The sequence below is a fragment of the Trichogramma pretiosum genome, unplaced genomic scaffold (genome assembly GCF_000599845.2).
Source record: "Trichogramma pretiosum strain Unisexual culture from Peru unplaced genomic scaffold, Tpre_2.0 scaffold20, whole genome shotgun sequence".
Taxonomy (NCBI): Eukaryota; Metazoa; Arthropoda; class Insecta; order Hymenoptera; family Trichogrammatidae; genus Trichogramma; species Trichogramma pretiosum.
Window position 1 is genome coordinate 1,829,146 of NW_019641696.1, and position 14,540 is coordinate 1,843,685.

The following is a 14,540-nucleotide window of genomic DNA, read 5'->3' on the forward strand; positions in this document are numbered from 1 at the left end:
AAAGAGAGAGAGAGAGAGAGAGAGAGAAAAGTCTCAAGAGCGTATAACCCTCGACATCGACGACGACGTACTGTACGTACCTACGTATACGAACGTATGTACTCATACACTATACACTTCTCTCTTTCTCTCTCTCTCTCTCTCTCTTCTCGTCGTTGCCAAGATCAAATATGTGCTAAGAGTGCGAGCGAGCTTGCGAGAGCGAAGCTTTTCCGTACTGTACTACCCCGTGCCGCGCGTTTCGCTCTACATACGTTGCGAGAAAAGGGAAATACAAGAGAGAGAGAGAGAGAGAAAAAAAAAAGAGAAAGAAAAGAATCGCTAATACGGCCCCCGCAGTATCACGTATTATGAAAGAATCTCTCTCGCGAGAGGACAATCGAATTAGTATACGGACGATAACACGCGCGCGCGCGAGTTTATAAGCGCCGCCGCCGCCGCCGCTGTTGCTGCAGCCGATATAAGTGAAAAGAAGCGGAACAAAAGGAAATCATTAGAGGAGGGTGGCGCGCATAGCTACACCGAGAGAGAGAGAGAGAGGGTGGCATAAGAACGATGAAGACAGTTGAAATAAAAGGGAAAAGAAGATTATAGAGTGAATTGAAAAAAAAAAGAAGAAAGAGGAGAGGAGAGAGAGAAAGAAACGAGAGAGAGAAGGAGAGAGAAGCACGTGCACGCGCTTGGCAAATTGATTGCAGAGTCCGTGCCGTGCCGTTGCCGTTGCCGTTGCCGCCGCTGCTGCTAGCGCGAGTAATTATCCTTTGGGTTATCCTTTAATCCGGCGATTACCCGGCGCCGATGCCTTGCTGCCTAGCTCTGCCTAGCTGCTGCTCCAACACTGACCCGCCGACGCGCCACTGGGCGAGTGATTGATTTATTTTTTTTTTTTACGTTTTTTTTATACTCTCTCTTTCTCTCTCCTTTTTTTTTTTTTTTTTGGAAAAACGAAACCAAGCAGCAGCAGGCTCGAGGTACTTGTGTATTATGGTATACCGAGCTGGCTGGAAGCTCTCTGCTGCTGCTGAATCGGTCATGAATAATTCACGAGTGGGTCTTTAATTAGATGATCGACAGAGAAAACGAGCGGTAGAGGAGAGAAGAAGATTTCGTTTACTAGGCTCCTTCCTTCCGCGCTCGATCCCTTTAGTGATTTCAAGAGTTGTTTCGTGCTATCGGTATTCTTTTAATCATTTGCCAATCGGCGCGCGGCGGCGCAGCAGTGAATTATTATACCCCCCGACGGAGAAACCATCGCTACTATATATACACACAGAGGCGGCGGTGCGCCAAAATTTTCAACCGGCATGAGCGATTTCTATCTCTCTTTTGCATCGATAACAGGGCGAGAGAGAGAGAGAGAGAGAGAGAGAGAGAGAGAGAGAGAGAGAGAGAGAGAGAGAAAGAGAGAGCGCAAGAGCGAGAGATAGAGCTAGAGATTAATCGGGACGAAAAGTTTAATTTAATTTCGACCGGACCCATAGGGCCATAGGAGCTCTCTGCTAGAGAGAGAGGAATATAAGCTCTCACGAAACGTCTCATTTCCTGCGCGGCGCGCGAGCACAGCTGCACAGGCAGCAGGCATTGCCTAGGCTGCTGCTCTCTTTCGCGCGTCTCATCCGCATATTATTTGCCCCGCTGCCGACTGCTGCTGCTGCTGCTGCTGCTGTGCAGCCAGCCGCCGGATTTCAAACTTTAATTCGTAGTTCCGGGCGGGCCGCGCCGCGCCGCGTATATGCGAGCGTAGCAGCAGCGCGGCACTCGGAGGGGCTTCCTTCCGTCCTCTCTCGCTCTCTGAACTTTCGATCCGATACATATAACCCCCGAAAACCGAAGTGCAAAAAGGAAGACAACACAGCAGCAGCAGCAGCAGCAGCAGCCCGAGCGTGACTGGAATATAATTTTGAAACCTTCTCTTGCGAGTATAACATATTTTCATCGAGTGTGCAGAAATTTTTAGTTATACAAGTGATTAATTGCCCCTCTGTCCGCGAATTCGCGCGTACATAAAGAAACTTTCGCTTATACATTACGACGAAGAAACGAATATAATATCGAGCCCGTAATTAGATTCAAATCCTCGTCGGGGGCATCGATTCTTCGCCGTCGTCGTCGTCGGGGTGAAGGCGCAAAAACCCATAGTGTACATTATCCGCACGCGTATATGTAGATAGATCCGCGCACGAGTCTCGAGGTATGATACCCACAGCTATGTCCGGATATGTAGCCTAGCGTGCACATATGCAGCGGAACACAAAACGTTTTGTCTTCCTTTCCTCGTATATATACGTACACCGCCACCCCCTCATATCTATAATCAATGGTATACACGTATCTCTACACATATCTTTGTACTACTACTACTACTCACCTTCTCGATCGTCCGAGGAGCCGCCGTTGTGTTGTTGTGCAGCCTGAGCCGACGACGACGACGATTGATTCTTAGAGCGATGACCGTGCGACGAGGAGGAGGACGTGACGATCCTGTGCTGGTGCGGCACGTTCGGTATCGGCAGCTGCTTGAGCGCGTGCAGATCCTGATGGTCGGCGTCGATCAGCGGATTCTGCACCTGCGACTCGATCAGCTCGAGGGTCGTCGTATTGTCGCTGTTCGATATGACGTTCACTGCAAAACGGGGGGGTATTATACAGATCAGTCGGTTGTTGTCTCCGGAATTACCTTGTGTTGTTGTTGTTGGTCTCCTTGTCTCAATGTACACACGTGTATAGAGTTATATGTGTGTTTCTATGTGTGTGCGTATTTGTGTGTATAAGGAGAACATCATCATCATCATTGTCGTCATCATCATCATCATCACCATTTGCCAAGGGGTGGTATGCCCCTTTCTGCATGAATACGTATGCAAGCTTACGTATTATATAAGCTCTACGGATTTGGCCTTCGGTAGTAGTACATATATATATAGCCTAGCTACAGCGCGCAGAGCTTATTGTCCTATATCTCGTCAATTGCAGGCAAATTCATAAATCAAATTCGTGCTACCATCGGCTGCTGCCTGGCTTCACTCTCTCGACTTTGGCCTTTGTCACATTTATATATTATACTCCCTTACCAAACATACACCCGCGCGCATAGAGTGCGCGCGAGTGGCACAGTTCAAAATACAATGATATTGCTTCTATACATGTATGGGGTATTTGCTTGCCAGTTCACTGTGATCATCCAGTATACAACCCTGCGCGCGTATTGTATTAAGTATATGAGCAATTCCGGAATTTAGTTTCGAATTTTTTGACTAAAAACGGAACGATTTTTTTTCGTTGGACGCATACTATGAACATCGGGTACTGTTCTTGAAGGTCTCAGGAAGCTAAAAAGGTACAAGAACATGAAATTTAAAGATAGGTAATTTTTTTTCTGGCTACTTTTGTGTTTTAGGGCCCGAAAAGTCATGTTTTCGCGTAAATACGACAATTCACTCAATTTCTAAGTGGCTGAAAAATTATCAAAACTCATTTCAGAAAAGTGTCTGACTATTCCATTCGATAGGAAATTTTCTCAGCTTTCCTATTGATATCAGATAGATGATATCAGATTTTTCGATACATTGCATATTCACCGAGAAAATCATCACCAAACATGCCAAGCTAAATATCTCAAAAAAATCAATACGGTAAAGTAGCTTTTTATGGTTTCTTTTTGATTTTTTTTTTATGAAAATTGAATATTTCGGAAAATCTCCTGACTACCATCGGAAGGCTGAGAAAATTTCCTATTCAAAGCATATCTTTATTTATTTTTTTCCGTCGAATTACAATGATATAAAAGCGAATTTCTTTTTCTGTGTTCGCTGTTTTCTGTTTCCGAGCTGTTTTAATCGCGGTCGCAAAGTTTTCAGCGTTGTGCGGCTCGCTACAATCAAAACTCGCTCATAATTCGACGGAAAAAGACACGAGTGCCGGCACGAGTTGGTGTTTTTTCCTCACACTGTGCGCAACAAGCTGGGCATACAAAATTTTATGCAATAGTAGGCGATAAATACGTTCATTTAAATGAGGCGTTTTACCGCACACCCTTGTCCAAAAACGCTTTTTGCGCACTAAAAATTATGCGAAAAAAGACATTTTTCGTCATACTATTGCAAAAGTTATTTTTCCGTACTGATTTTTTCAAGATATTTAGCTCGGCGTGTTTGGCGGTGATTTTCTCGGTGGAAATTTGATATTTTGTAAAATCTAATACTACTATCGGAAAGCTGAGAAAATTTTCTATCAAATGGAGTAGTCAGACACTTTTTTAAAATAAGTATTGATACTTGTTCAGCCACTTAGAAATTGAATGAATTGTCGTATTTACGCGAAAACATGACTTTTCGGGCCCTAAAACACAAAAGTAGCGAGAAAAAAATTACCTATCTTTAAATTTCATGTTCACGCATTTTTTTAGCTTCCTATGACGTTCAAAAACAATACCCAATGTTCATAGTATGCGTCCAACGAAAAAAAATCGTTCCGTTTTTAGTCAAAAAATTCGAAACTAAATTCCGGAATTGCTCATATATATGATATTATATATGGCAGCGCGCGCGCGCGACTTTTGTACACGAGTTACACCACGATCGTTGTCGTTGTGTGTCAGTAGAGTAGTACAGCTAAGCTAGCTAGCTATAGAGCTCTTGACATTTTGATACACCCCTCGTTTTATCTTTAAGCTCTGGCTCTCGAGGTTTCCATATAAATTTGTAATCGGAAACAGATAGGTCGAATAACGATGCCTGCTACTACTACTAGCTCGGTATTCTCTCCGTCCACGATCTCCCTCTCTCGCTCGCACAGCACAGCATATAAACTCAGTGATGTATTTGTTGCAGTTTAGTTCCAGCTGCTCTCGCTACTCTCACTCGGTACTCTCTCTCTCTCGTGAATGCACACCTTCCATCACGCAAATTGCGATCGCGCGCCACACACACACACACACATACACAATATAACGCGGCGCACGGGCCGCAAACACTCATGATTTGGCCTACATTTACTTATCAATCTTCTCTCTAACTCTCTCTGCCTCTGCGCCGCGCCGCGCGTTATATATCCAGAAGCTGCTCCTACTACTGTACTATAGGCTTTATGTAGAGAGAACACGAATGAGTACGAGCGAGCTAGCGAGAGAGAGACAGAAATGTGCTACTACGTTTTGCGAGCTAGTAGTATAGAGAAATATTTCAAATTTCGCAGCATATGCGGGGTTGATAGTACGATGCGTACGCATAGATAAGTTCTCTCTCTCGGTTCTTGACGCGCGATAAACTCTACAACGTGTGGCTCAAAAATCCCTTTAAATTTCCTGAATAATAATAATCATCATAGTGCTAATATAATGGTACGTATGCATGCGTATACATATCTCAAAACTCAACTCAAACTTCACTCGGCAAAAACAGACACTAAACCAATATTCATCGAAAACTAATCAAGTGCAGGGAAAATCGGTATCGATAATGATCATAATATTATTTATATTTAAATATGTAGTTCATACTCGTCTCTCGGTCTGCACGATGCATCATCGCTCTCTCTCTCTTTCGGTAATAATAGCAGATCGGATCGCCCCCGTCGAATAATTACGAACCTGAATCGATGAAGCCCTCGAAGGCCTCGCGCAGACCCTTAAGTCGGTCGATCGGTAGCGCACTACCGGCAGAAGAAGAAGAAGCAGCGTCAAGCTCCAGATTGGTCGTCTGGCCATTGACGCCCGACGCAGGAAGTGCAGTTGCAAGTGCAGAAGGTGCATTGGTGACAGTGCTCTGGTGAGGCTGCAGGTGGTGCAAGTGCGAATTTTGCCGATGACGGTGCTGGTGCTGGTGCTGGTTATGGTTATTATGGTGGTGCTTGTGCAGGTGATTGTGCAGGTGGTGGTTATTATTATGATTATTCGTTTCATGCTGGTGGCTTTGGTGCAAGGTGGTGGTGCTATTATTGCTATTATTATTATCATTGGTGCCGGTGCTGTTGGTCAGGTAATAGGAGTGCTCACGAAGATCATGCTTTGGTGCTCGGGGACGGTAATAGGTCGTGACTTTGGTGGGACGCTGGGATGCATCGTTGCCGTCGTCATTATTATGTTTATTATTATCGTCATCGTCGTCGTCTTTATCGTCATCGTCGCTGCTCGCGAACGGACTGATCAGCACGTAGAGCCAGCGCGTGCGCCAGTGGCCGGCCTCGTAGGCGCGTATCGCGGTCAGACTGCGGCTGAGCTCGGGCGAGGGCGGCCCTCGCGCCGCCGACTCCTGATACAAGAAGAGTTTCAGCCTACCGCCGACACCTTGCTCGGTGGCCTCCTGCTGGCGCTCGTCCTCCTGGCCGCCGTAGCCCTGCTGCTGTCGCCAGTACTGCTCCTCGAGGCTCGAGGCCAGCTCCTGGTCGAGCTCGTAGAAGCCCGGCTCGACCGGCGGCACTTTGGGCTCGGTGCCGTTCGGATAGAGGAAATACGGATACGCGTGTCGGCTCTTGGGCCCCCCTGCCGAGAGTTGCTGGTCCGGATGCTGCTGCTGGTGTTGTTGCTGTTGGTCTTCGTAGAGCGCCGAGTCGGTACCTGCGAGATCGAGCGACGCCGAGTACGGCTCGACGCCTGAAACACACAAGCAAAGAACGAGAGACCCCCAGATAGCTTCTTGATTGGACGAATCTCCTTGTTCTGTTCTCTCGCCGTTGTGTGTGTTTTTTTTTTTTGTTATATTATATAGCGATGTGTTTGTACGATATGGGACATTCAGGATTCTATGGGAATGCGATGACTCGAGCTCGACGTTGAGAAGAAAACAAGCTTGGACGTACACCCGAGAAAAGAAAAGGAAAAAAAAAAAAGAAAGAAGATTTTCGAGCGTAACGACGCTCAGATATATAGATAGATAGATATTCATAGGATAGACGGAGAGAGAGATTAAGAGCGCCAAAGACCCCTCGAGATCGAAGTCGGCTCAGCAGCAGCAGGAAGGATGAAAATTAAGTAAGCGAGCTCTGGCTGTGGAGAGTGTAGCTGCTCGGGAATGGATATAACGGAGAGTAACTTTTCCCCAACTCGATGTGACAATTAAAGGAAAGGGAGGAGAGACAGAGAGAGAGAAAATAAAATGAGACAAGCAAGAGTTGCTATAGCGGATGCGCAACTTTTCGTGATGGTAAAACGAGGCCACACCGCGAGCGGCGGGCAGGCAGGCAGGTACGTATCTGCAAGAGGAGGAGGGAAGAGAGCAACTCCCTTAAGAAGATTCGGTCTATATTTGACGACTCGACGCGTGCGTGTATGTGGGTGAGTGTGTGTGGGTGCACGTATACACTGCACGCATACAGTTTCGAGAAAAGAGCACGGCAGGCGCGCGCGCGAGCGCGAACGCGTTAAAAAGAGAAAAGGCAAATTCATCCTCTTGATGTTTCGCTTCTACCTCGGCGTCGGCAATATCATACGGAGCTGTGCATAGCTGGTAGTAGTATATACGTATACATAGTAGGAAATTTCGTCGAAAAGTAAAGGAGCGACGACGGAGCGTGTACAGAGAAGAGAGCTAGAGGTGGCGCAGCAGCAGCAGCAGCAGCAGCAGAGTAGGTGTACGTTTGTTTGCGCCACGTACGGTGACAAACAGCCACTTCTCGCTCCCGCGACTCTACTGCGCCTCTCTCTCTCTCTCTCTCTCTCTCTCTCTCTCTCTCTCAGTGTTAGTGTACATAATGCCACGTATGTATGTGTGTACATACACACACATACACACACAGATATTCAGGCTTCGGGCTTGCGCGCGCGCGCGAGAACATTCGAGTGACGACGCGTACGTGATCGTATAAAGTAGCAGCAGCTCATTCTCTACTCGTCCGTGAATTTTGCATTTCAACCGGTTCGTTTAACCCGCGCGCGTCGTCGTGTGTCTGCTGCTGTATGTACCCCACCTCACATCCCTGAGCCCAATCTCACTACTACTACTGCTACTACTACCCCCGACCCGTTCGTTCGTTCGTTCGCTCGTCGAGCTTTACTTCCGATTCTCAAAATCGTTCGACTGTACCGTATGCATACATGTATGCGTGGATGTGTAAGTGTGTGTGTCTGTGTGTGTCTATGGATGCGAAAAATGTACGTTTGTATTCTTCTCCCTATAAAAGCTCTCTCTCTCTCTCTCTCTTCCTCGGAGAAATCGGCTTTGAGCGTCAACTCGAGTCATCTCATAAACAACGATGTCGGGATTTACGATTTCTTCGTACAGCAGCTCTTCTTCCTTTTTCTGCTGCTTCTTCTTTTTCTTCTTCTTCCGCGATGCCTTCTTTTTTTTTTTGTTTTCGGGCGAACAGGGCACAAAAACGATTCTGACTGGATTGTCTCTGCTCTCTCTCACACTCGAGAAATTTGTCTACTTTATTATCTAAGAGATGAAATTTCGGATACGTGAGAAAGAGAGATAGAGCAGAGATTCTGAGGATCAGAGATGGGGACGAAATCGGGAATCACATATCGGGAGGATGGTGGTCGTGACGATAAAATTTCATTGCGTGAATAATATATATATCGTGTGTGTATTTCTTTTCGATATCTATCGGTGGATGAATTGGACATAACACTTGTGTATCAAAAATAAAATAAAAAAGACAGATACATGTTCTTTCACACGCATATCATATATGAAGAAAGTGCGAGAATATAGCGTACTTGCATGCGATTCAAAGGAAATAAAAGCTAAGAATAAAAAAAATTGATCATGCGGCTTACTCGTTCTCTACATGCGTTCTACATGCGCAATAATAACATACATTCTTTTTTGGCATTTGCATGCGATATTGCGAGCGGTGGTGTTGTGCACTAAATACCGTGTGGTGTTGTACTGTGCCTAATTTTTTTTTTTTTTTCGCTCACGTACAAGCGATTTTTTTATTCTACATTATATCATATATACCGTGAAACCATTTTTCGTGTGATGATACTGTGCGATGAATCGTGCCGAAGAATTGTGCAGATATATAATAATATAATACAATATTTTATCTCGGCTCTCGAGCTTGACGTTGCTACATCTTATATTTTCATATTTGTTCTTACGAAACTGCGACCAGTTCTTCGTTATAATCGCACCAGTTAAGTATATTTCACAGCACCTATTAGTTCGGTATAAGTATCGTTAATGTTAGCAAACCATAAATCCTTAACTTTCGCAGCTCCGCAAAATTCGCTCAATGTAATATCATCATATCTTTTAGCAGAGCAGCTCCAATTCGATCTTTACACCCCCGACGTAAATGTAATCGATAATAACATCGAATATATTTATACCTCCTCTTTTTTTTCCTTATTTCGCGTGCGCACAAGCGGTTCACACAGGGGTGGTGTATACTCCTATGAGCATAGTAGTGCGTGTCACGAAAAAGGAGAGCTAGCAAACTGCAACGTCTGTAGTAATACAAGCGCGGTAACAAACGCGCGAGCGCGACATAAAGCCGACGTATAGATGTGTGTACATGGGCTGTGCCGCGTTAAACGGCGATACACCGTTGAAAAATTCTTAAATTCATTTAGAAAAACTAGAATTTGAACGTTTTAATTGAAAATTAATGTTTCAGTGTGTAACAAAAACTTCATGAAAATTTAGTCTTTACAAGTTCTAGCATCCATCACTAGATGGCGAGTACCACTATCTCCGTAAAACTGCAAGTGGCAAAGTAAAAATTATAAGTAAAAAAACATAAATTTGCTAATTTTCGATATTCTGCGATTTATCTATTTATTTGGGTCAAAGAACTTATGTATTTGGATCAAAGAACAGGGTCACAATTAGTTTTTTTGATTCAGTTCTTACTTTTTAGACCCGAAGTATCTAAAACTACACGCGGAGTAAAGATCGAAAAACTTCAATAAAAAATCAAAAAATATTAATATTAAAATATATATTTACCAAAAATTCATAAAAATGCAGTTACATACATAACTTTTTATGCAGAAATAAATGACAAAGTTCCAATTTTGTACTAAAACTCAAATATTTCCATTGAAAATTAATCTTTTATTATCAATTGAATTTTTGTGTTAATTGTACAATAATTCTATAAAAATTTAATTGCAGCTAAAGCCAGCACCCACCGCCAGATGGCGTGTACCTATATTTGTAAAATCAGCAAGTGACAAAGTAAAAATAATTGTATAAGTACAGTTTCAAAAGACTCGTTTGGCTGGTAAGTTACATATTTATTTGTATTTATTTATGCATTTATTTGTTCAACACTTTTACATAAAAGTAAATAATATATAATTATTAAATAGTATAAAAAAATTTCCTCCGCATTCGCATTGACTAACATAATTTAAACAGTGCAAGTAAAATAATTACGCGTAATCCGTCTCACTGAAAAATGAAAAACGTAAAATTGGAGTTCTCCAGGCGATATTCCCAGAAGATATTCACGGAGACTATTATAGCCTATCCAAAAACTTTAATAACTTTAAACTCCGCAGATTCGTCCAATACAAGGCCCTCTAAAGATCTAAAATTATGGGAGAATTTCATTTTTCACACATCGCGCTTCTCGCGGTACAGCCCATATACGTACAAGAGATCGCACGTTCTTCGTCGATTCGCAGCAAAGAGCTTGCTCAAAATGGCAAATCGTTTGACACTCGCTGAACTTCTGTTATATATGGTATTATATACAGGGCGTTCGCGCGCGCGAGCGACTGTTACCTGGCACGCAGCCGCCCCCGCTGCAGCAGCAGCAGCAATCTGCGATCGACGTCCGATTTCGCTCGAGCTTTATAACCTCGCTCCTTCTCCCCCTCTTTTGCTTTCCGCCAGAGAGAGAGAGAGAAGTCCTTTGTATCGCAAGTAATTCACACGCGCGAGACGCGGCGTCAAAAGAGCTTTCGGCGCGGGCTCAAAGAGTATAAACGCGTATACGTACGTACGTATAAGCGACTTGTATTTATATACTCGCATACACACACACGTACGTGTACGCGTCCCCCTCTCGCGTCCCCGATCGTCATTGAATTTACCGCGTGATCAAAGCTCGCAGCCGCACCGCACCAGCTAAGGGGTATACGAGTGCAAAAAAAAAAACAAAAAATAAATAAATAATAATCCACGCAGTCGCTCGGTTAGACCCCGCTGTAAATTTTCCTTTATACACACAGCGCGCGCACGGCTGGCTGCTGGCGCTGCTTTTGGTTTCCGATTTATAAAATTTACTTTGAGACTCGTACGTACGTACCTACTTTCTTTTTGCCGGTGTCGGCCGACCGGTGTGCCACTAGCTCTGCTTTTGCCGCGGTTATATACTCGCGCGCGATCGATAAGGAGTAGTAGTATAGTTGCAGCAGCAACAGCAGCCAGCAGTCTCGAAGAAATGAACTATCGGCTCTGCGGACGGTAATTAACGATAAGACGCGCGGCGACGCTGCGTGTGCCTATATATATATATAGCAGAGAGTTCGTGCAAAATTAAGGTCGCGCGCGCGCCTATCTGCCACCGCGATAAAGCTTTATATATAGTGTCGCGCGCAAGCCGCAACCGAGGCTAATTAGGCAACGAGGCGCCTCTATCGTCGCTGCTGCTACGAGGTGTTCCCTCGTTCTCGAGGCTTTTCGGGCGGCTGAAATCGTGCGTATCGCAAAATTATTAACGCGTGTGAGTACGAACGCGGATCGTTTGAAAAAAAATCTCCAGAATTATTATTAAAAAAGGATCAATCAGATCGTGTATGATGCTTGATGCTTTTCGATTTGATTTTCCAATATATGCATAAGTCTCTCCGAGTATCGTTTTCTCGTGAATTATATGCAAGCGTTTATATAATGCTACATTGAGTAATGAATATTCAGTCGAATTTCGTATGTACGCTTGGCGTACGCGATACATATATACGGCTCTCGTGTAATTGATTGATCATGTAATTTAGTTTTTGATTTTGCGGCCTCGGTATAATGTTTGCGTAAGTTACACACTGCACATTTGCTGTAACGAACTCGCGGGGGAAGGCGGGGGGCGCAGATTATCATTTTCCAATAATTAAACTATAATGTTTAACGGGTGAACATTCAATCGCAGTCGCAAAATGTTATGTATATTTTTCTGTTTTGTATATAACATAGCTCAATGTGTAAATATAAATAGTCAGGCTCTCGTATGATAGCATAAGTAACAAATTATTATTTTTTTTTCGTAAACAAAATATTATTACTGACGAAACGAGTGTGTTTATCATCAATACTTGTAAAAGCAGCTACTTGTTCATGAATAATCAATAGCCAAATATATATTCAAAAGCACATATTCATGTTTATATTAATAATATGCGTATAGCATTACGGTTATGATGATATATTTGTTTTGGGTCAAGGTTTCCTCTGTTTTCATTGTATCGATAGTTTACTCAATATACATATGTAAGCAAAATTAAACACTGAAATTTTATATAGTTACGATATACATGATGCTGATTAGCGTAAAAAAGAAACTCTACATGTATTACACATGCACGTTAGGATGCCCCAGAAAATAAAGCTTGAGATTTTTCATGCAACGTAGAAAAAAAAGTTGCATCGACTTGAACAATAAAATGATATCGAAATCAAAGTCAAGGCGTAACTTTTTATTAACGCGGCTGATTGGCTGTTCAATTTTTCATTCTCGTGAGACATCCTGATGTACATGATAACGTAATAAATTTAAACGACATTCATGAGAAAATAAAGTTATATATCTTGCAGAATCCACAGCAATTACTGATGTAATAAGTATAAGAATTCTGCATCCTATTATAACGTAATCAACATTTATAAGTTTGCTTACAATCTATGACTTACACATCACATTGAGATTTTGAGAAAAAAAAATTAAATATTTTACATATCACTTGGATATTAATGTATTATACATTATACGTACGTTCTCGTTAAGCCTGATAACCATTATTATTAATAATTATCAAGCCGATTCGTAATGAAATGCGTTGATATACTCAACGCATTCGAATAATGTATATCGTTATAATTGTTGAAATACGCGCGACGTGAATAATTTGGCGCGTAACTCTGCGGTGTTTAGGAGTAATATAAATCCGCAGGCATGTATACGTGTTGGTGTGCCGATGGCAATTATTACTCACCGACGCAGGGATTGTGATTCACCATGGAGAAAATCCGGTCGCAGCGCTTCTTCGCGCCGTTGTCCGGGCAGATGCAGCCGAACATAGGTGAGAGGCGCAGCTGCGTCCATGCCTCGGTGCACGCGTCGCTGAATTCGTTCGACCAGCAACAACAACGACGCAACGCAACATGAGCAGAGGTGGACAGGCAGGCACAGCAGTAGTAGAGAAACGAACATACAGAGAAACAGATAGAATATGTTTTTTGTTTAGTCAAAGCTCCGTTGGGCATGAAAAATTGTTTTACGAGTGCACGGGCCTCTTTTTTTTTTGTTTTTTTTTTTTTTTTTTTTTGGCCGAAAAAGTGTAGAACACTTTGTTCTTTCCCATTGCTCCCCCAAAAACGTCATAGCCTCGTCAACGTTTAGTTGTGCGCTGGGTAAAGAGCCAGAGGCAAACGTATACACACAGCAGCACGAAATATATTCGGCACTGCTGGGGGGGTTGCAAAATTTATTCGAGTGATTTTTTCCACTCTTAATTCGTTTATATTTGGATAATCACTTAGCGCGGATAAACACACCATTGGGCGCAATCAAACGTTATATATAAACAAATAATATGCAAAAAATGTTTGTAACGCAATGATTTCATAATAAAATTAAATGAAAAAATTTAAATTGAATATTTTCTCAAATTCCTCTCTCTCACTCACTCTCTGGCATTTTTAAGAACGCAAAAAAATAATACACCTCTTATTTTTTTTACTCTCTCCCGAAAGAATCCTTGAATATTTCTCGCGCGCGCGCTCAAATTTCGTCGATAATGATTCTTTAATAATAATTCATCTATCCTAACAACGCGCGCACATCGCATCGAAATCACGCCCGCGCCACTATATTACAATAATGTAATAGGTAGAGCTGCTGCTGCGGAGAGAAAGAGAGAGAGAGAACCAAGAATCCGTTGAATTTTGCAAAATTCCCAAAGGATGATGAAAATTTTAATGTGCAAGTTTCGGCAAGCTGCTGCTGCTGCTGCTGCTGCTGCTGCAACAACTGCACTAGGCTACTGCCACTGTGCTGCGAGCTGCTTCATATTATATATCGTTAATCGAGTTTTTTTCATTAATAGGATATAAAATTCTTAAGAAGTCCACGCGCTCGAGAGAGAAAAAGAAGAATGAAAGAGAGAGAGAGAGATCCCAGTCTTAAAAAAGAAATATTGAAAAACTTTGCCCTACCCTGTGGAACGCAGCAGCGCCGCGCGCCGGTAGAGAGAGAGTGAATCAATTTCACAATCAAATCGGAACTTCTCGAGCGCACAAGCGAGTAGGATAGGTAGTTGTAATAGTAGTAGCTTCAGCTTCAGCAGCAGCAGCAGTAGCAAAAAAAGGCTTTCAGTTTCAAAACTAATTTCATAGCTATATAACCGGGGTAAGACGAACTGCTCATCGCTATCT

The 14,540-nt window shown here is 43.0% G+C and overlaps 1 protein-coding gene across 1 annotated transcript in view; it reads right to left on the reverse strand.

Annotated features, from left to right (window-relative positions):
* The window catches only part of LOC106656465, a 187,788-nt gene that overhangs the window by 32,115 nt on the left and 141,133 nt on the right, over window positions 1-14,540 (reverse strand). Inside the window, exons 5-6 of the mRNA XM_023462110.1 lie at window positions 13,100-13,227; window positions 2,369-2,623 (exon numbers count right to left, since the gene is read on the reverse strand). Of these exons, the coding sequence (XP_023317878.1) occupies window positions 2,369-2,623; window positions 13,100-13,227 (383 nt within the window). The remainder of the gene's footprint in view (window positions 1-2,368; window positions 2,624-13,099; window positions 13,228-14,540) is intronic.